At 37.2% G+C, this 23,050-nt stretch overlaps 2 protein-coding genes across 2 annotated transcripts in view; one reads left to right on the top strand and one right to left on the bottom strand.

Annotated features, from left to right (window-relative positions):
• Positions 1 to 5,372: 5,372 nt before the first annotated feature.
• Positions 5,373 to 17,203, top strand: ankrd33ba (ankyrin repeat domain 33ba). The gene is made up of 4 exons (XM_084102150.1): positions 5,373 to 6,363; positions 13,117 to 13,246; positions 13,457 to 13,597; positions 15,130 to 17,203. Exons 1-4 carry the CDS (start codon positions 5,944 to 5,946, stop codon positions 15,966 to 15,968), a joined length of 1,530 nt encoding a protein of 509 aa, XP_083958276.1. The 5' UTR covers positions 5,373 to 5,943; the 3' UTR covers positions 15,969 to 17,203.
• Positions 17,204 to 19,303: 2,100 nt separating this feature from the next.
• Positions 19,304 to 23,050, bottom strand: part of dap (death-associated protein) — a 17,680-nt gene continuing 13,933 nt past the window's right edge. The window contains exons 3-4 of the mRNA XM_084102179.1: positions 22,067 to 22,109; positions 19,304 to 19,848 (exon numbers count right to left, since the gene is read on the bottom strand). Of these exons, the coding sequence (XP_083958305.1) occupies positions 19,729 to 19,848; positions 22,067 to 22,109 (163 nt within the window). The 3' untranslated portion in view covers positions 19,304 to 19,728. The remainder of the gene's footprint in view (positions 19,849 to 22,066; positions 22,110 to 23,050) is intronic.

Here is a 23,050-nt window from a genome sequence, read left to right on the forward strand (position 1 = left end):
AAGGCTACTGGGATATTAGGTGCTTATTCAAGCGTTATAAACTTTCAGTTTTGATTGAGGTTCAAAGATTTACCATTCATACTATAGACCCTTTCCAAAAAATTAGAATATCATGGAAAAGTTTATTTATTTCCATAATTGCATTCAAAACGTTAAACTTCCATAGATTATAGATTCAGGGCCCACAGATACGATTTCAAGTATTTAGTTGTTTATTTGTACATAATTTGGGCTTCCAGCTCATAAAACCCACGAAAACAGGATTTAAAAAAATTAGAATATTACATGAAATCACACAGTAATTACACAGTGATACCATGGTCATTGAACCAGGTTTTGGTTATTCTGGCAGTGTGGGCAGGTGCAAATCCTGCTGGAAAATGAAGGAAGCATCTCCATAAAGCTTGTCTGCTGAAGGAAGCATGAAGTGCTCTGGAAATGTCCTGGTAGACGGCTGCGTTGAGTGGACAGCACAGTGGACCAACACCAGCCGATGACATGGCTCCCCAAACCAACACAGACTGTGGAAACTTCACACTGGACTTCAAGCATCTTGGATTGTGTGCCTCTCCATTCTTCCTCCAGACTCTGGGACCTTGGTTTCCAAATGAGATGCAAAATTTGCTCTCATCAGAAAAGTGGACTTTGGTCCACTGTGCTTTATTAAATCCAGTCAACACAGCCGTCTACCAGGAAATTTTCAGAGCACTTCATGCTTCCTTCATTTTCCAGCAGGATTTGCACCTGCCCACACTGCCAAAAGAACCAAAACCTGGTTCAATGACCATGGTATCACTGTGTAATTACTGTGTGATTTCATGTAATATTCAAATTTTTTGAAATCCTGTTTTCGTGGGTTTTATGAGCTGGAAGCCCAAATTATGTACAAATAAACAACTAAATACTTGAAATAGTTTAAGCTGTGGGCCCTGAATCTATAATCTATGGAAGTTTAACATTTTGAATGGAATTATGGAAATAAATAAACTTTTCCATGATATTCTAATTTTTTGGAAAGGGTCTGTATACGTTAGGGTTTTCAAAATGATCACACCACTTTGGTTGTCATGTGCTTCTATTTGAAAGAAACCATATTCTGTTGCATTCAAATGTACCACCTCTCATATCTACCTAAAACACACACACACACACACACCCCATTGATTTTAGAACATGTTAATGATATTTTCTACAGCATAACCCAACCCCTACCCATCACAGAAACATGTGCAAAACATTAAAGTTTTTTTATTTTTTTTTAACAATTGCTAGGACACATTTCTCGATACCTAAGTCACTTTTTCAAAACTCTTCACACCGTGAACATAACAGAAGTCTTTGTGAGCTAAACTGTGGATCATTTATCATTGCTTTGGCACCAAATGCATTCAATGACTAGGCCTACATCTTTCAGTTTACATGAATTTGTTTCTCACTTAGACACAAACACCACCAAAAGTCTATGTACCTACAGAACAATTTGCACGTTTACATACTCTTTTCAAAACTCTTACACTTAAGTTAAAAACCTAACATTTCTACAGTAATACTATATTGAATTATATTCTTAATCTAAAAATTAAATGCTATCAAAACAATTAGGTCCTGTTCACATATCGCGTCTTTTGCGCGCTCAAGTTCGTTATTTCAAATGTAGACGCGCGGTATGCGCGCTCATAATGGAAGCGACGCGGTCGCGGTGCGACGCGCTCGTTTTTTCCAAGCGCGTCCGCGCCGCATCGAGATAAAAACATCTCAACGGCTGTTTCTCAATTCCAAGAACGCAGAGAACGGACTTGTGTTCTCGTGGAGACCGGTCTTGCCAAGCTTCCTTGGAAGAACGAACTCGGAACCGGCCGCAATGACTTCTGGGACACCAGGCGAGTACTAGCTCAAGTCTGCATTTGATGCATCCTCGGTATCAAGAACACATCCGGGTTCTTTCATGCGTCCTCTGTACTTGCGTTCTTGAGAATTGGGTCTGAACTTCGACGGTTAATGATGACGTAAAACGAGAACACAAGGACGCAAGATCGCTGAAGAACGCATATTGAGAAACACCCAACTTTTCAGAATGCCGCAAGCGCACCGTAGGTCACGTGACAAGAACCACGCTTAGCAACGACAGACGCCTCCGCAGCGCAACCGCCCTAGCGCTTTGGAAAAATGAGAACGCGGCGCGCCTAGCGTTTTCTACGCGTTTTTAGGCGCGATATGTGAACGGCGCCTTAGACGTAAACACCTACACACGTGTTAGTCGTTCAATTTCATTCATCTATACAAAAGGGAAAAACTTAGGAATTATTTTGTACTGTAATACAAACATGGACTATGCAACATATACTACAGTGAATTAGGCTATATAAGCAGTATAGTGTCATTCTTGTTTTGTACAGAAATGTGTCTTAGTGAGGATATTTGGCCCTCACAAGTACCCAGACCTGCACACACACACACACACACACACGTTACATTGAAAACAATGACAGGATCTATCACATTTTTATACCACACATTTGTCTTTGTCACATTGTTACATTTGTGTGTTTTGGAGAAGCAGAGGCACAGAAACCGACAGTCACCCAGTTGGTCTGATTAATGACCTTTTTGAGGATGGAAAGAGGCTGTGTCCTAATTTGGAACCAAAAGGAGGTACTCAACCTTCACACACCTGTAAACGAAAGCCATTCTCTACATTTTCTACGAAATTAACTGATTGACCCCTAAGTAATCAAGCTAATTTTAGATTGACAGCCCTTTCTGAATGATGATTAAGTCCCACCAGTGAGATTGTTCCCAAAAATATTTGCAACAAGGATAACAATTTAAAATGATAGGTTTTAAATTAGAAACAGACTCAGAAATAATTAGTTTGATACGGACACATTACTCTTGGACAAGGATTTATCCAGGTGCTCTTGGATGCTCGACAGAGAATCCCACATCAACCTTTTCCCAGCATGAAGTTGTCCCCTCTCGATCATCTCCTGGGGATTTATTAACGTAAGCAGGCCAGAGTGCTGAGCTAATGTAATTGTCTAAGCCGAAATAGCCAAGGAGCAGCATGGCTTCTTTTATTTCTAAGAGAGATGGCTGTCAGTTCCCGTTCTGATCCCTCACTAACAACTCACTCCAACTCTAAAGAAGAAGCAGAAAGAGTATGCATTTCAAATTACAGTGAATGGGGCTAATTTTTGGAGGATTTAAAAGCTGAAATAATTTAAGAAAAACGATGCACACCCAAGGTCACACATTATTTTTCAATAATTCACAGACCGGAGTCAATTATTCCGCTTTTACTACGGTTAACACACCTTTTGTCCTTAAAACGCTCTTGTGTGTAGGACTAATTTCTCATGTATCTAATCCCAAGCTTCCAGTGCTAATTTGCTAATTAAGTCAATTTAGAGCTAGTAACAGAGCCATTGATAGCAGAGAAAGAGAGAGAGAGAGATTAAGCATGTGTGAATTACCTGAGTCTGTGCGTCTCTCAACAATGTTCGGCGTCTCTACTGTAAGTTCATCTGCTCCAAGGACAGCAACGTTATTTCCTCGCTAGTGAGAAATGTCATGTAGCTTTTAAGTTGCAAAACTATTTTATTTATAAAATCGCCAGAGCAGCGCTGACAACACGTTTCTGTGCGGGCGGGTGTGTGTCCGTACTGTATGTGTGTGCGTTGGAATGGGAGAGACAGCGGGAGAAAGAGAATACTGTATGTGCTTTTCCATAATAAATAATACATACATACATTTTAAAACGTAATTTAGTGGCAAAAAAAACATGGAAGTAATTTGTCGTTTTTATCCTATTGTTTACTATATTTATTTGCTCGGTCATTGTCGATGTGGGTTTTGGTTCTGTAGGTTGTAAAGACCTTTGAAATAACTGAAATCATTTGGCGAAGTGATATGGAACTGTAATGCGGTCAAGGCCAGAGAACGTTCGTCAACCAATCAAATTCAAGCATTCAACAGCCCTGTAGTATAATAATTTATCATTTTAAAAAGCACTTACAATCATTCTTCCGTTAAAAAGTTTGTATTATTTGAGCTGTTTAAATCCTACTCTTTACAAACGTTTTGGGAGGTTTAGGGTCTGTGGCATTTGGAGTTGTATAATAAGTTATAAAATTAGATATATAACTTCACAGAAAGGGTAAGGAAGTCATTTTTCCCCACTAAAATCATGTTAACTCTCATATTGTTCATATCTTGTGGCTATATTACTGAAACAGTATTTTAATGTTTATGGATTGGCTCCATTCACAGTGCCAGACTGTAACCCAGATTTTTGCTTCTTTTTTTTAAAGGGTGGACAAGTGGGAATAACTTTTTTTGTGGTAATCAGCATTATGCCACAAATGCTGTCAATTGTAAAATTAATAAATATGTATTTACTATGGTGTAGTATAGTTGTGCAAAGTATAGTGGGATATATATCATAGTATGGAGGGTGAAATGCTGTGTGAATACAATTGCGTCACTGGCTGTAAACTGATAGTCATGCCTTGGCAGTTAGACAACTCATTTTTGGCAGCAGAGTTTACTTGTTTTTAACCACAGTACTTCCCCTCTGTCACAGAAGTTTAACGGTAAAACACAAGCATACAAAGCGGTGTGGACAGCTGCGCTACGTATATTTGACTGATAAGATCACAGCTGCAAGTGAAGGGGATGGAGCTCCCAGCTGTTCGGGGCTAAACGACTCACTAATTAGACACAGCAATTATGGCACTTATCTAAGAACTAAGAGGAAACGGGGAATAAGATTGTGGAAAAAGCTTGAGCTTGTAATAGAGCACACATATTAGATATAATGTGTGACATAGAGGCGTTTGTGAGAAGTTTGAGTGTGTATGGTGTATTTCCTGATTTTTTTATTTATCTGAAAGTGCATGTTTTCAGAAGTGAAAATGACATGATTTGAATTGGACTGGAGTGAAGAAAGCTGAGATAGAGGCCATACAAGGTCCACTGAAGATGTGAAGTCTAACAAAAGTGAGAGAAAAAACAAGAGTTGGGAAAGTTGATTAATTACTCTGCTATTGTCAGGGACGTCCCCGACACAGCCACAGCAGAGACAATTTAAATAAGCCACAGTCATGAGAATAAATGGAAAACCCATTATGATGGTAAACAAAACTTTGTACTTTCCTGAAATGACAAGTTTCAGCAGCTTTGTGTTTAGTGAACACGGTTAACGTATATATATTTTACATTTTATATAGAACTTATTTTAATTCAAACATTTTCTTTCATGAATATGTTTTGTGTCATTTATGTTAGTATTAACTGAATTTAATCTGGGTGGGGGGAATTGTCATTGACCCATATATGCAAAACTAGAGAGGGAGGGGGAGAGAGAGAGAGAGAGAGAGGGAGGAGGGCATCTAATCGGATTATGGAGGCAGAGTTTTGTAGCGCACGCGTCTATTTCTCCTCTTATCTTCTGCGGGAATGTCCGGCGTTTCCACTCTCGATGCTGTTTTTTGGGAACATCACACTACCTGAAAAGTTTCTCCTGGGAAGAAATTGCGACATTCTGAAGATTGTTTCACTTTACATGGAACTGCAAATATTTATTTTGGGGACTTTTCGGTTTCCACACGAGCTTCTGCTCGTCTCCGGCTGTTACTGAGGAACACTACATTGACATTTCGCGTTATAGAGACATCAAGTTATTGAAACGAGCTGATAAAACTACGTTAAGTTATTTTTATATGGACACTAATTGCATTTATAATCTATATGAGTGGGGCAAAATGACGTCGCAGATACTTAAAAGAAGATTCGAACCTCAGTTTGGCGATTAAACGTTTTTTTTTTTTTTTTAAATAGCATTTTTGCTCATTTGTATCAATGACTTTAACCTACCTAAATGCAGACGAAGGAGATCAGGAGTTTGATCCGCATGACTTGAGGATTTTATCATATAGGGGTTAAATGGTTCTGATAACGGACAGCAGGGATGGCGGAGGATCATCTCCCAGAAAAGTTAAACCACTTAAACATGCTAAAAGCGCCCAGAACTGTTCCACTATAGTGGAGGAATCACCTGATCGCGCGGGAGATGACGATTATGATGAATATCTCGGCTCGTGCGAGTTGGATGGGACCGATGAGGACTTCGAGGAATTGGGGGATTTCTCACAACTGCCGGATGACAGGAGTATCGTCTCAGATGACTCCTTTTATCCACCGGACGATGACTTTGCGGACTCCGAGAGAACCCCTTCCCCGGAGAGCCCAGCACCGCTGTCCTTTTTTCAAGCGTGTTGCAAAAACAACGCACTTATAGTGAAACTAATGATTAGACAAGGTGTTACGGAGGAGGACGTTCGGGAGACGGACAAAAACAAAAGAGTAAGTAGCTTGAACATCACACTTTACAGTACACTTATTATAAGATACATATCACATGCTACAGTTAAATGTGAATTGTTTAACAACGATAAGAGTCGTGAACGAATCGTTATATTGAGTCGGAGTTTTCAATGAACTGAACCATTCATAAAGTTGGTCTGAACGATTCGTTTGAGAATTGGACTGAATCAGGGGTGTGCGAATCGGTCAGAGAAAGTAGATCTTTTCGAATCGGTCCTTCTAGGTCTATTCCGGGTTAAATTGATAATTCAACCCAAAATAAAAATTCTGTCATCATTTAGTCACCCTCAAGTTGTTTTTTTTCTGCTGAACACAACATAAGATATTTTGAAGAATGTAACCAGACAGTTGACAGTCGGTAGCTATTAACTTTCATAGTATTTTCTTTTCCTACTATGGAAGTCAATGGCTACCGTCGTGAACTGATTATTTACCAACATTCTTTAAAATAGCTTCTTTTGTGTTCCACAGAAGAAAGAAATTCATACAGGTTTGGTTGGAACAACCTGAGGGTGAGTGAATGATGATGACAGAACTTTCATTTTATGGGTGAACTATCCCTTTAACAACTCACTGGTCACCGGGTTGCTGCTGTCTCGTTCGAACCGATTCCTAACGAGCCGAGAACCGATAATTGACTCGTATGGAGTCAAACGAGGATTTGACTGATATGAAGAAAGGTAAATTACTTTAATCAGAAATGTTACAAATATATTTTTTACGAATGGTCAAATACCTTTTTAAATAGACCATTTTAAAGAACAAGATGTTGTTTCTTAGTTGAAATGGGAGCTTAATTAATTATGTATAAGTTTGTTGTAAAAATTTAGCAATTAGTTACATTGTATAAAAGCTAAATGCGAAACAGTTGTATGAGTGCAAAGTGTTTAAGAGTAATGCACAAATCATTTGCAGGCTTGAGGGTTTAATAATGGCGTTGCACTGTCCCAAGAACAAGCCTCTTGCCTTTTCTCTTTCTAGCACAATCCTGGTCATTCCTCTCAAAAATGAGTCCCTGAGTGACATCAACCTCCCAGAGCTTGAGGCCTCGACAGTTCAGAATGTATCACGTTACAACTTAAAAGCTTGGATTTTAGGGAATGTGTCTAAAAACGTGAAATCAATACACTCCATAAAGAGAAGCTGATATGATGTCATGGCTAATGCAGTCCTGATAGCCTAACACACAGAGCTCTATAGGAGAATGACTGTAGAATGCCTTTGAGGAACCTCAAGAGCTCCACTTCACACAGGCGCTTCTCTTATCTCGTCTCTCATCACTCATACAGGACAGTTCAGAGAAACAGGCACAGGATTTCCCCACTAATAGTTCCAGCATGTGCTCTGTTCATCTGAGACATCTCTGCATGGTGCAATGCTGTAAATGAGGTTATTAGTCATCCCTTCATAGGCCTATGAAGGGACCTATTAGTGTCCCTTCATAGGCCGAATGACATGGCAAAAAAACAACAACACACAAAACATGTTGACACAGTAGTGGCCAAAAGTGATGTTTGGAGGGGGAACATGAGGGACCCCACAAGTTCCATTAAACCATAAAAATATGAGAGGAATATATAGACAGTATCTCACAAAAAATTTTCACAAACACTTTTGTTGCCAGCTATTTTGACAATAATGGCTGTATGTTGAATTATTTTCAGAGGACAGTAAATATATACTCCTATACAAGCAGCAGAACATTGACTTCTCTAAAATATATCCAAGTTTCATTTTTATAGTATTGTCCCTTGAGAAGATATACTAAAATATTTGCTGAAATGTGAGGGGTGTACTCACTTTCGTGAGATACTGTATATATAAACTTGGCAAAAATGTCAAATTGCTACAGGTTTTATTTCTATGAAAAAGAAAAGCATACACAAAATCATACAGTGACTACAACTTAATCAGTTATTCATATTTTGTTGGTTCTCTCTTGTTATTGCATGTGTTGATAATTTCTTTGTATGACAGCCTGGCCAAAACTTATGTCTGCACAATTTGGCATGTTTCATTGCGTTATCACAAATAAAACAATTGACTCCAAGCACAACTATGCAATATGCTTACAAAAAAAAAACAAAAAAACATTTTTTATAATATTTTAATAAAGGGTCAAGATGTCAATTTTCCTACAACGGACATTATTTGCAGACCAGAGGTACCACAGTATAACATGCTATGTATTTTAATGTCATTATACCGCTAAGCTTACATTACAAAGCATCAGAAAAATATCTAAGCAGTGCTGCTGATTTAAAGGCCCCTTTTGAGTGAACTGTTAATAGCATTACAGGATGCATAACAAACATCTGTATTTTCCATTATATACACATGACCTCTAACATCCTGTTTACAATACAACTAATATTGCTAGGAGTTCAGTGAACTTGTTCTTGCAAATCTGTGGCTGGGCTGGATTGTTGGAAGAAAAATAGTATAACACTCTTAAACTACACCACCAAATATAACAGGCCTAGCGGGGAAGTAAATTTAGTCAGCTTAACTGACAACTCTCTGGCAGATTCAAGGCATTTCATTCATTCACACACTGCTGTGCAGGTAGTGCTTTCCAGTTGAGGAATACATCAGAATCACTTTGAGCTCAGCACTGATGTAATATCAAGTCATTGATGCAACATCTGTGGATAGATGTTACCCACTGACCTGTTTTCTGAGACTGTAGTGATTCACAGCCAGACTGACATGATATTATCAAATCCAGGCCAGCATGCTCACACTTTTTTAGGACAGCTTCTGTTTCAATGTGGTTTGTCCTGTTGTATACTACTGTTCATCCTAAAAACATTGTCACTTTTAATGAAACTTCAAATGAATAAGTAATCTAATGTTCAAAACACTTTAATACTTAGTATAGTGCATAGTACAGTACAGTACAGCAGTTCACACCCACAATTATGATACCCACAAATACATCCACAATTCTTTTATTAGAAGTATCATAGACACCGTGTTTTGTCTTCTTTGTCAAAACGGAACTGGAGGACAAATCCTGTAACTCCCCTTCATTCAAAGGCTCACAAAGCTAATCCTTTCTATTTTAAGAATCAACCAGGCCACAGATTACCCCCAACACATGTCTACATTTGTATTAATACCAAGCTGAGTATTTGATATAAAGTTGCAGACTAAGAGAAATGGGTTGTGTCCTGAATTCAATGTTAACGTTTTAATAAATCTGCCTATGAATTTTGTTGAGAGTGCAACTGTATTGCTTGGTGACAGTGAAACAAAACATCTAAAAAAGTGAAAATGCAATTATTACCTTACAGGAACACACTAGTGAGACACTAAAGGAGACATGAGACACTAAAGGAGACATTTTACACTTCTCTTTTACCATACAACAGCATTTTATCAAGTCTGTCAAGCTCCAAAAAGCATAAAAAAGCACAATAAATATAGTCCATACTTGATACAATTAATGTGCAATATTACAAGACTGTACTTCTGACTGTAAAGTACGTTAGGGCAGATTTTGGGTCTCAGCTCTGGTTTATGATAAACATTTAGTAAGATTGTCTAATCGCTGACACACTTTTGGCAGAGGTGTAACGTAATTATTCAGCCTGAGAAAGGCGCTCTAATGTTGATTGCCAGGCTTTAAAGGGATAGTTCACCCAAAAATGACAATTCTGTCATTAATCACTCACCCTCATGTCGTTCCAAACCCGTAAGACCTTCGTTTATTTTCGTAACACAAATGAAGATATTTTTGATGAAATCAGTTTCCGAAAAATTTCAAAAAAAATTCTGAAAAATATTTGTTGCAGAATTCTAAACACTTTAACAATTTATTATTGATTTAGTTTATATAGAGGTCTGTTTTGGATTAATATTTTGGTGGTGATTCACTTACAGACGAGCCACGGTTGCTTTTGTTTAATGATTGGACTGAAATTTAAGTCGTTATTCTCTGAAAGTCATTCATTTCAGTGAGCTGTTAAAGGGAAAGTTCACCCAGACATGAAAATTATGTATCATTTACTCACCCTTTGTGACCCTCATGTTGATCCAAATCTGTATGACTTTCTTTCTTCTGTGTAACACAAAATAAGATATTTTGAGAAACGCCCGTGTTTTTTTTTGTCCGTACAATGGAAGTCTACATTCTTCAAAATATTGAAGTAAGTCACACAGGTTTGAAACGACATGTTGTGAATGGATCATGGAGACAGTGAGTTGAACTCAAGAATCTGAAAAGAAAGATTTGTTCACAAATTAGACATAGTCGAAATGAGCTATCGTCGTACTATTTTTACATGATAGGCACAATTATTCATTTCAAACATGAGCAAGATTTATATTATTATTACAAAAAAGTCTGTGGACCCAAAAGAAGTTCTGCTCTCTGCTTTAAAGGAGAAGCGTGTTGTTTCCATGGCTCTAGTGGCACCAAATGGAACTGAAAAAGGTCATCTGGGTACTTGTTGACTATTTAATGAGTACTGTGAATTCGGACATACTTCTTTCATCACATACTGTTTTTCTGTAGCCAGCGCATTTATTTATTAATTTCGAACGGTAAACAGTCAGTTTCACCAGAACTCCTTTACTAGGTGTCCTCTATCACTTTTTAATGGACATCCTGCAGCCAATCAGAATCGAGTATTCACCCAGACCATGGTATAAATAGTATGAAAGTATGCGATTTCGGATGCAGCTTGGGTCTCATTCACTAACTCTACACTAACTTTCACACTAAAATGTATTCTAAATTTATGATCAACTGCAACCACATGCAAAAAAACTTATTCTGGGTGTCCTGTTGATATCAAATGTGTTTATTGTTTGAACTAGTTTTAAGGTTCTTTTAGAGAGCACAATACAGTATGTTTGTAGAGAGTGGCAAAAGGCTATAAAGGAAAGATTGTGTGGAAAGCCCTTACATGAAGATGGTTTGGACATGTTTTATGCAAATTATTAACATTGGGCATGCAGGTTGCCTGTAGAATACTCCAAATTCATTAACATTAGAACGAGGTTAAGAACAAATTGTGTTGTGAATTAGGTGGAAATATTCAGTGAGAAGTTTTCATGTGCATATAAATATAAACAATCCATGCAATTATTAGTAAATGAGACCCAATGACTATTTCTAAACAGTTTTTTTTCCCTGAACGGTCCTGCCCCAAATTCACATCATTGGTTGTGTCAATGTAACTAGTTGGGATTCTCAAACAGAGCAATGTTTTGATAAGTGGCACAGAGCCACAGCATATGCACTTTTCAAGGGAATTAACCCACTGATGGCTCACTCACAGTTGTCTCTGATGTATATTAAACTGCAAACATCAAGATAAATCACTGTAAACACATAAACACACTTTCATCAGCATCTGATGTGCAGCAACTGGAAGCATTTCGGCCTTATTGTCATAGCCTTGTAAAATGAGCCTGTCCAGGGTTTATTTTTAGTCAGCAGCCTCCAGCTGTGTTTCAGTGTGATGAGAGGCTGCTGACACTTCCCTCCACACTGCTACTGTTCACACTTAAATAGGACAGACTGACTGTGAAGAGTGAAACAGACATGCTAAAGGTCTTCAGTAAAAAACCCAAACATCTGCTTTACACTGTGAAATCACAATGCAATTCTGCACATTTTCAGGTTTGAAGCTGCTACTTTAGGCCAGATTAGAATTCAAAATTAGCTTTTTTCATTGATGTGCAAACCAAAATCTTGGTAAACAGTAGTTATCCTGGATTATTATTATTATTATTATTTTCAGTCATAACTGATAAGGCTGGCTCGACAATATCAATTAAAAGATTTTAGTCAATCTTCTTTGATGAACCAACATCAATCCTTAAATCTCAAAATCTATATTTTAGTTCATCAACTTGGATGTTTAAGTCATTTCAACTTAAATTGCATTTAACTGACTTAAAAAAAATGAGTTGAATCTTGTATAACTTAAAAAAAGTTGAACATTTCATGCAATGTAAAAACTAGTGCTGTCAATCGATTAAAAATGTAACTAGATTAGATTAATCACACATTTTTTTTCAAATGTATTTTATAATGTAATCATTTCACAGTTAATCTCCAAATTAATGTAGAAACAACATGAAGACAGTACATTTTAAATACTTGTTTAATGAAAGGCCAGTATCACTGATACTATTACAACTGCTGATGTCTCGATGAAAATGACCCCCCCCCCCCCCATTTTAAACATTAATTTATAGCCAATCAACATTACAGTGTAATTGAAAGCTATCAATTTTTTTAACATTTCAAAAAATATAACAACTAAATTAAAAGTTGTTATATTTTTTGAAATGTAAAAAAATTTATAGCTTTTAAGTGAATTTAAAACAATCCTCACATAAACACAAAATAAAATATCTCAGTTTGGAGTGGACTTTGAGCTTTGTAACCTTTCAGATCTTTTTTATGCTCAATCAGCAACATTACGCACTAACTAAAGGTGAAAAAGTAAAAAAAAAAACAAAAAAAACATAATATGACCCCTTTAAGAAAAATTTACGAACTGTCACTGTGCCTGATATACATCCAAATCAAAATCGGAATCAAATCGAATTAAAAGCTTCTGAATTGGATTCTAATTGAATCGTGAAATCTGTGTCAATGCCCAGCCCTTTTATTGAGACTGTTTTCCTCAAATGTATCAACTACTAGTAAAAGTTTCCCGGCCAGGGTGGAAACGTCTTCACAGTATTGTCTCGTGTGTGTTGAATCTACAGACTGGACTAATAGTGGCGTGCTACCAAGGGTATGTGGATATTGTGATTGCTCTTGCCCAGTGTCCTCACCTGGATGTGAACTGGCAGGACAATGAGGGAAATACAGCCCTCATCACAGCTGCCCAGGCAGGTAAGAACCATCTGACAGCCTTCAATCCAATCCTGACATATTTACATTTATATTGCCATCATAAAGTGTAAGCAACTAGTTTCTCAACATTCAAAGTAAATGGAGTGTGAAAACTTTAAAACACTACTATAACTGAACTGTCGAGTGCCCTAGGAAGATTATGTATTCAACAGTTGACTGCATTTACATAATTCACATGAACAATTGCAGGTCACATCACAATCACAAACTACCTTCTCAACTACTTTCCCGGGCTTGACATCGAGAAGAGGAACTGCCACGGTTTCACCGCTCTGATGAAAGCTGCTATCCAGGGTCGAGTGGAATGTGTCAAAGCCCTGATGCTGGCAGGTACTCGAGCCTCAGATCACTGTGCAAAAGAACTGCCAGGAAACACTGCAATATAAAGCAGCTGTTACATGATTAGCTACAAGACAAGGACACAATACAGCCATAATCATACCACAGATTTAATATTTTGTCATTTACTCAATCTTTTGCCACTGAATCAATATACTGCTATTTTTTGTGCGTAAAAAAAACCCAAATTGTTATGCAGCTCTTGCACCACGCAAACTAAAATCACAATACGACTGTATTACAATAAGACTTTATACTGTGTATACATATATGCTTTAATTTTGGCTATTGTTGCTTGTTACGCTTTCTTACTTTTGCTATATTTTCTTTTTTCTAAAATGATTGTATATACTGCATTTTTTTTTTTTTTTTGCTATGCTTTCTTTTTTTTTAAAATGAGTTTGGTAACACTTTACAATAAGGTCTCATTTGTTAACATTAGTTAATGCATTAACTAACATGAACTAACAATTACTATAACTTCAAAATCTGAAAATGATTAAATATTCAGAATATTTAATATTATCCCAGCTATTATGAATACATTTGTTACAGTATTTATTCATCTTTGTTAATATTGGTTATAAAAATAACCAATGCCCTAGGAAGATTATGTATTCAACAGTTGACTGCATTTACATAATTCACATGAACAATTGCAGGTCACATCACAATCACAAACTACCTTCTCAACTACTTTCCCGGGCTTGACATCGAGAAGAGGAACTGCCACGGTTCATTTGTTCACAGTGCATTAACAGATACAACATTTGATTTTAATAATTAAAATGTTGAAATTAACATTAACTAAGAAGTGCAGTTCATTCTTAGTTCATGTTAACTAATGAAACCTTATTATAGTGTTACCTTGATTTTTTTTTTTTTTTACCTGTGAAGCTACATTTTATGTATAAAATTAGCCATCTACAAATAATATTTATTACAAAAATTATTATTATTAGCATTATTATTTTTTATTCCCTGAAAATTGTGCCCTTTCTGAAGATCATCAATAATGGCAAATGGCTTAAAAACACTGTAAAAAAACAAAAAACAAAAACAAATTTTATATATATATTATATATATATATATATATATATGATCAATAATATATATTGATATACATATGTTTTTACATTGCTTTAACTCATCAAAATAAGTTAAGCAATTTTCAATGTTTTTTTTTTTTACATAAGTTATACAAGATTCAGCTCATTTTTTAAAGTTGAAATCACTTAAACATCCAAGTTTAAGGTACTTATTTAAGGCAGCAACTTTTTTACAGTGTGCAGTAATGTAGTGCACAAGCCATATGCACCTCTTTTTTGGTGGATTTTATTTTTTATAAACTCGTTACATGGCAATTTTTTCTTCAAAAATGTATACTTTTATTCATGGAAAAAAAATAACCACATAAGTTTAGCGCAAAATGAGAGTGGGTAATTTCTTTTTTGGCTGAAAACGAAGTGTTATTTTGTAGAATATTGTAAATGTGCCTTCAAAAATGTACTTTTTTCATCAGGGGCTGATCTGGAAGCCAGGGACAACGGGAGGAAGTTCACTGCGCGAGAGTGGGCCATCTTCACAAGCCGCTACGAGACTCTCTTTGCCATGATGCGGCTGATGCGTCAGCCGTGTGCGGACCAGTTCTGTGCCGCCTATCGGCCAGAGTGGCCCCTTCTGCCCGCACTGGTGGCCAAAGCACAGACATCCAAAGGATGCATTCAGAGAATTTCAGACACTATACGTGACTTCTTTGACATCAGTAACGTCACGGAGGCTTCAGAGGACGGGGTTCTGGATCACATGGTGCGCATGACAACATCACTGGGGAGTCCGTTCATCGCAACGGCGTGTCGAACGGTTTGTCCAGGCAGCCCGCCCTGCGTGGGAAAACGACGTTACTCCGTTCAGGAGATCCTGAAGAAACAACGCATCGCACAGCTGAAAGGTCTGGGACCTGAGCGCGTCGAGAACTACAAACGTATTTTCCAGAACTCCCGCGTCCTGCTGGTGCCCAAACCCAAAGATCGCCGTGCGAGTCTGCAGGCCCAATCGGACATCTCTTCGTCCTCTCTGGTCATCCGCAGGACCAGTCTGCTCCCCTTACACATGCTGAGGAGGAGCAGCGTCAGACCAGGTATGGTGGTGCCCAAGCTGAGGATTAGCAAGGCTCCTACGCCAACCTACGTGCCGGAGAGAGTGCGGCGGAAAAGCAGCTTTATAGACGACCAGTTCCTTCAGATCCCCAAGTGGAGATATAAAGAACTTAAAGAGGAGAGAAAGAAAGCAGAGGAGGCGGAAAGGAAAAGACTGGAGGCCATAACGAAAAGACAGCTCTCTACTGGCAAAAGGAAATAAGTGTGTGCAAACTCAACATTTGATACTTGAAATTCAGTCCTGATATTGGATGGAAATGTATTTTACTATTTATTGTTTTTTTTTTTGTAATGGTAAATGCTTCTAAACAATTTTTTACCCTCTTCAAAATGGGGGTGAAGTGATCAGCTCCTTTAATATTTTTGCAGGTTTGTGAGCAACAGGAAGCTAGCCAAACCAGATCAGCTAATATGGGTACACTACTAAAACAAGATGCTACTGTATGTTTACATCCTTAAAATAGGACTGTTTGACTTTTAGAGTTGTCCAAATGCTAGCATTGGCTTAGATTTAACAGCATTTAATCATCATGAATGTATTTAACAAACATACATTTTTAATACCTCATTTTTGAAAGTATTTTTCTAAACATTGTAGGTATTTTGGCAGTAGCCATACCTGGATTTGCACACATTTCAGAGACAAATGCTCTACAGACAATCGCCAGCAAGTAATGAAAGATGGAGTAGTGTAGTAACATGAATCAGCATCTTGTTGATATTTTCTATACATGTATTTTACTACTAACTATTTATACTACTAAAGCACTCTAAGTTCATTACTTTAATGACTATTTTCTGAAACTATAATTGTTCAACAAAAAGCATGTAATATCTTTTACAAAATGGTATTTGCTACTAAATGGGGAGAGTGAGCACACTAAATGACTGGCCTTTGCGTATTTAGCAAGGACCAAACTTACACAACTGGCCTGTGATGAAGAGATGCACTTAAAAAAAGGCTAAACAGTTCTATATGGCAGGTAAAATGAATGGCAAAGCAAATTTATTCATGTTTAAAAATATACATCATATAAATTACTGTTAAAAAATTTGGCGCCACAGATTTCTTTTTAAAAGAAACAAATTTTGATTCACACATTAAATTGATCAAAAGTGATAGTAAAGAAGTTTAATAATGTTAAAAGTTTTGTATTTATATTCTTTTTTAATCTTCTATTCATCATAGAATCCTGAAAAAAATGTAACTGTTTACACAAAAATATTGGACAACTTTTTAAACATTGATAATAATAGGAAATGTGACAGTGAAGAATGGAATAATGGCTTTATTCACTATAATAAATTACATTTTAAAATATATTAGAAAACAGTTATTTTAATTTTCACTATATTACTGTTTTTACTGTATCTTTGATCAAATAAACGCAGCATAGGTGAGCATTAGACTTCCTTTTTTTTTTTTTTTTCTAAACTTACCTAAACTTTTTTAACAGTAGTGTAGTAAATTATTTAGCTAAAGATTAGCCATGAATTATTAAATTGAAAGATTTTTTTCCTAAAAAGATAGCTTTGGGGTAAGTTGTGCCAGAGGTTCAACTAATAGTGATACTGAAATTTACCCTTAAATGCAGAAAATACCGTTACTATTTACTAATATTCAGAATATTTAATATTATCCCAGCTATTATGAAAATGTAAATAATGTGCAGCAAAATGCAAAGGGATTGCATTAGCAGATATTTCCCCCTTATTTGTGTTATTTAATTAAAAATGTCAATTATTCCCCAATTTGACCTTGACATGACACACCTTACCCCTAACATGGGCAATGTTTTTGGGTGGTGATTTTTAAAAAAAGGCCTTATTATAAACACTTTCAAACAATTTCGGATCCATCCTGAAAGTAAAAAGTGGCACAGCTTACCCCGCTCTTCTTCAGAGCTAGGAACAGTAAAACAAAATTCAAACATATTACAACAAATCTCAGGTATGAACGGTTCTGTATGCAGAATAACTTTTTTTTTTAAATGAAAGTATATGGAGTGATATCTGTCTTCTCACTGGCCGTCACGTCATCTCTACAGCACCACTGTGCCTCGGACTACACAAAATACACAGACACACTCCTCACATTTTATATGGAATTCAAAACCAGAGCTGACGTTACGTCACGGTGCCGTTTACACTATTTTAGGTTGTACTAAATAAACCAAAAGTGATGACCAGCAATACTTGGAATAAGAGTGTCATTGTAACTTTGGAATAAAACACTGCTTTGTAATACTAAAGTGTGCCATCATTTTGTTGAACTTTGAGCATGTGTAAAGGTGAAGCACAGACCTTATTAAGCTATTGAGGTCACCGGTATGAGCTGATAGACGCTGAGGTACTTATCTATCTGCAAGGTCAGCACTTGCCCAGGACAACATGAAGAACAATGAAGCACCCTCTGCTGGAGAACCGAAGCACTGATGTGTGATCTGCAGCGGGACTGATAGCCTATCAAAGACAAATACCCTGAGAGGACCTGAATGTCAGATAGACCCCAGGGTTTGGGTCACTCTGAACTGGCTTCAAAGCCACAGCTCAATTTTCAGATAGCACGCTATGGAAAAGTACAACCTTGACCTGAAACGTGACATTTCGTAAGGGTTAGCTGCCACTCAAGCTTTCGAGTTTCACCTTGAGGTTTGGCCAGCTGGTGTGCTAATGGCATGTACCGCAGAAGTCTTGCTGTTTCGGGTCCAGAACACACCGTGGGATCAACCCGTAGCCCGAGGCAGCTGCTGGCTCTTATCGACACCTGAGCGGAACACAAAGTCAGCGGATAGGGATAGCAAGAGAGCTTGAGAAGACGAGATAATGAAAGCGAGGAAGAGGAGGAGGCAAATCCTGAGTGGCATTGGGTGGAGAACAGGAAGCTGACGGATTTTTCTATAGACCATGAAAACTAGGCCATGGGATTACACACAAACTTTTCCTGCTGAACTTAGTGATATACTGTCCTCAATAATATTCAATAGGACAAAACAGACACGGCAATTGTTTTCAGTTTTTATTACAGTGCTTGCAATGCAAGTATTGAAATCCCTCTACTTTTTACTCGCCACAAAGTCAATTAATTCAGCTCAAATCGCTGTCATAAACACAGACAGCTAAAACGGCATTATTAACATCATTTGGTCAATTCTTTCTTGTAACTACTACCTTAAACAGATTATTTTTCTTCTGGAAATGCAATTCTAGCATATACTTTAAGCAAAGAGTATTGAAATCCCTTTATTTTTTATTCTTCACAAATTTCACCATCACTATTCATATGCTGTCTTGCAAGCACTGTTTTCTTAGGGACATGCAATTCTAGCATATGAATGTTTTTTAAAGGCAAACAAAATTAACACTCCCCTTATTTTTATTCTCCATAACTTTTAGCAATTAATTCAAATTGAACCACTTAAATTATTTTGTAGAGAATTTCAGCTTTACATGTCACTACCTATTTGTAAAAGCACTGATATTTCCATCAGGTAATGAAAAGCTATGAATTTGTTTTTAAGAGCAAAAAGGCGTGCATGGTTTTATATTAACTCTTTATTCAGATAACCACACCTAGTACCTAATGCCTAATATACAACATTCACCGAGTTCAAAAAAACGATTTATACAATTTACATCTCTCTGGAACGATTCATGTAAAACTAAATTAAAAAATAAAACACAGCTCCACATATCCCTCATGAAATGAACACACAGAATTATGTTTCTGATTAGTGATTCGCAATGGAGCCTTCAATTTTAGTGTTGCAATGATTTACAGGTGAGAGAAAAAGGAACGTTTGTCATGATACTAGTCGAAACAGGACGCTTGTAGGCACATACGGAATGGGGGGGGGGGGTGCTTGATGGCAAGAGATCCCTGGCAACCTGAGCAGGTGTTTGGGGTGGTGTGGTGTGGTCCTGGCCCCGTGCCCGTGGTGGTCTACAGCTGGGTTAAGGGCTCACTTCCGAGGCTGGTGGATGTGCTGGTTGATGTGATGGGCCCCAGGAAGCTTTTGTACCGAGGGCACGGGTTTCTGATGGGCCACCTGGGCAGCAGCAGGAGTGAAGTCTTTATCTCCCTGAGAAGGACAAACAATAACAACAGTCAATTATAATGTGTCCATATGACAAATGATCTGTGTGCAGTGAATCACTCTGATAATTATACAACACTCCTGGTCCTCTAATCTGATTGGCCGAGAGGTGTTCCAAGAGTGCTATATATTGTAACAGCACTGTGATGACTGTTTTCTGTGTTCCAGGGGTATTATAGTTAACTAAAACTATTAAAAACATTTTTGTTAATTGAAATAAAGCTTAAATAAAATAAAATGTAAATATTAGAAATGAAAATGAAATGAAAATTAGAAATGTTATCATTAGAACTAATTAAAATGAAAGTTTTAGCACTAAAATTATTAACTGGACATAAAAACAAACTAAACTTTAAAAAAAAAGCAAATAACTAAATTACTAAAAAGTCAACTAAAATTAAAAATTTAACTATGGATAATTTTGATGATGAAAAAACTAAGGACGCACGATATATCGGCTACCATATCGGTATCGGCCGATATATGTTCATTTTTAATGCTATCGTTATCAGTCCGATAAGAAGATTTGGCCGATATATTAAAGCCGATAAATAATGGATTATTTCCCTCAGCTGAGACACTTCAGATGCGCTCTGTTCATCATGATGGTTTTAAATTACTTGAAATATGATTAGAATTACTATTTTTTTGGTAAGGAAAGTTGGCCATAGGAGTGTAAAATTAACTTAATTCTTTTTATTTGATTTTCAACAAAGTCATCTCTGTATGTGTTTTCTAGTTGCCATCCATTTCAAATCGAAACTTGATGAGAGACTGAGATCTCTTTGGCTTTGTTTCGTGTCTATTAACATGAAAAGGAAAGCGGCACACAGAAGCATCTGACATGCAGCCGGCTGATGCCCAGCGAGGACAAAAATCCTGTATTGCAAGAAAGCAGCAGCCGCAGACATTCTCCAACATCACTTTAATCCGTATGAGAGAGTCTTTCAGAGCAAGCTTTTGAAGTAGATTACGGGGTGGACAGTCCAACAGTGTAACGAGCCAAGACTGAACACAAGCGTGGCATTTTTCTGTTTTCTGTCTGTTTACCAGCTTGCTGGAGGACTAAAAGAGCCTCAGATGTGAGTATTTAGAGAAGAAATGTTGCATAAATTGTGTCACTAGAAGCTGTTTAGATCACTTTAAAAGTAAAAGGAGGCCAATGGCCCAGTAAAAGGGCTCCATGTGCATCGTGACATCCTCTAGGGTCACTCGTAATGGCCTGTGACATACATACTCAAACACCACGTTCTCTTACGCATCTTGAGCATCTGACATGTTTACACGGAGGACCCTATATAATTAAACAGCAAACTCTCCCTCAAAACGCTGCAAGCTCATCCTGGTAAGCATGCACGGATCTGTCACATCAAAACATAATAAATCCTGAGACGCGGACAATCCCATGGCGGCAGAATGGATTAAGGTCAGCTTGGGCTGGAAACGAGCAGAGTGAACTTTATGTGACGAGCCATTCAACAAACCCCATACAGAGTCTCCAGCACATCGGACTATTGATATGATCTCAATAAGTGATGCAAGACTAAAACGGCTTTTATCGGAGCAAACTCGATGTCTGAGCTTCAGGCTAGGGTTTCACGAGGACAAACTTTGGGGATTTTAGTTTAAAATGAATTTCCGCACTGCTTTCACACCAGATGCAAATATTCGTTTGCAGGGAAATGTTTGAATATAAATAAGGCGATTCTATGGTCCTATTCAAAATGAGTATAAACATTTACAAGCCAAAAATTCAGCATTTTTTATATGTACAGCAGTCCAAAATGTCTTTGGACAAGGAAAATTGACAGAGATATGAGAATAACATATTTAAATAAGTACTTAAACCCGGTCTCATGTAAACAGCAATTCAATGCATTTTTTTTCCCCAATGCAAATTCAATGCAATAAATAAATACTATATCATTCCTTCACATTTTATCCATTTATATTTTATTCAAATTAACTCTTTCGGCAGACCAGATGGTGAATTTACCCATCAGTATCACCTATAGTACAGGCGAGAATTTAACCTGACGAACATTCAGGAATCTGTCTTTGGTGTGAATAGACCTTTAGGAAACAATTTGTCTCACATTTGCTATGAACAGGCCTTTATATAAACCATCTAAACTGTTGGACCAGGAATAACGTGGCCTTTGATTTAGATATTATGATGTAATCAATGGACATGTGTACCAACCTTAGTGACAACTCCCGAGACCACAACATGCATCTTTGGTGGGCTAAAGATTGAGAGAAAAAAAAAAAAAGAGAGAAGACCACAGTTACAAACAGAAAGCAATGTCTTAAATACAAACAATCAAAAAACACATTTAAATATATGTGCTAGTTAATGAAGCATAAGCAAAACAAAGTGTTTGTGAAGCAAACCATTCTCTTTTAATGTCAAACAGCAACTGATTGTAAATAAGCCTGTGTATTAATCAGTCTCTGATTTTTTTTTTAGGGATCATTAATTTTTCCACAGGGAATATGTGAAGGAGAACACAAACAACTCTGTAGTCTGGTAATGAATGAACCACTCATATTTCAGAAGGGTGAAAAACCTTCCGTGGGTTTCAGCCAGATTCGGCTTAATAGTGCAGCCTTGTGTCCGGGCCAAAGACACCTTTAAACTGAATGTAGACAGAAGGTGAAGGCCAACATTTGACCAGAGAACTTTTTTGTGCTTGCAGGTAAAGTATTGGTTTATAACTTTGGAAACATCATCTCATTTCACTAATTAAAAGCAAAAGGTTCATAAGAGATTGAATACAGGTGTAAATTTAGATAGCAGCTAGTAGTGAGACATCTGTTTCAACAGAAATATTTATATATGAAGTCAATATTGGATTTTTTGTAATTAGTTAATAATATTTAGAGAATTATTAATATATAATAAATATATACCAAGGCTTTGTGACAAATTATCAGCACTATCCATCATCCTGCATAACTGCGTAATTTATAATTTGACCAATGCCGAGCAGACAGCAGTTTGTCGGGCTGTGTGAAATGAGAGTGTGAGGCCTGCACTGATTAGCTGAAGGTCAACAGCCAGCATCATTATGGGTGCAGAAGCTCAGAGTCAAATTGAGCTCAATCAAAGATCTGACGTGTCTGTCAGCAGACGCCCTCCACTTCACATAACTGCTGGAAGAAAGCGTCTTTTCTGTGTCCGGAC

Source organism: Abramis brama, assembly GCF_963993115.1.
Source record: "Abramis brama genome assembly, chromosome: 24".
NCBI classification, from domain to species: Eukaryota; Metazoa; Chordata; class Actinopteri; order Cypriniformes; family Leuciscidae; genus Abramis; species Abramis brama.

Coding starts and splice junctions, on each gene's coding strand:
- ankrd33ba (XM_084102150.1), top strand. CDS start 5,944: ATGGTTCTGATAACGGACAGCAGGGATGGCGGAGGATCATCTCCCAGA. Junction 6,364..13,116: donor AGACGGACAAAAACAAAAGA/GTAAGTAGCTTG, acceptor TTGAATCTACAG/ACTGGACTAATAGTGGCGTG. Junction 13,598..15,129: donor CAAAGCCCTGATGCTGGCAG/GTACTCGAGCCT, acceptor TTTTTTCATCAG/GGGCTGATCTGGAAGCCAGG.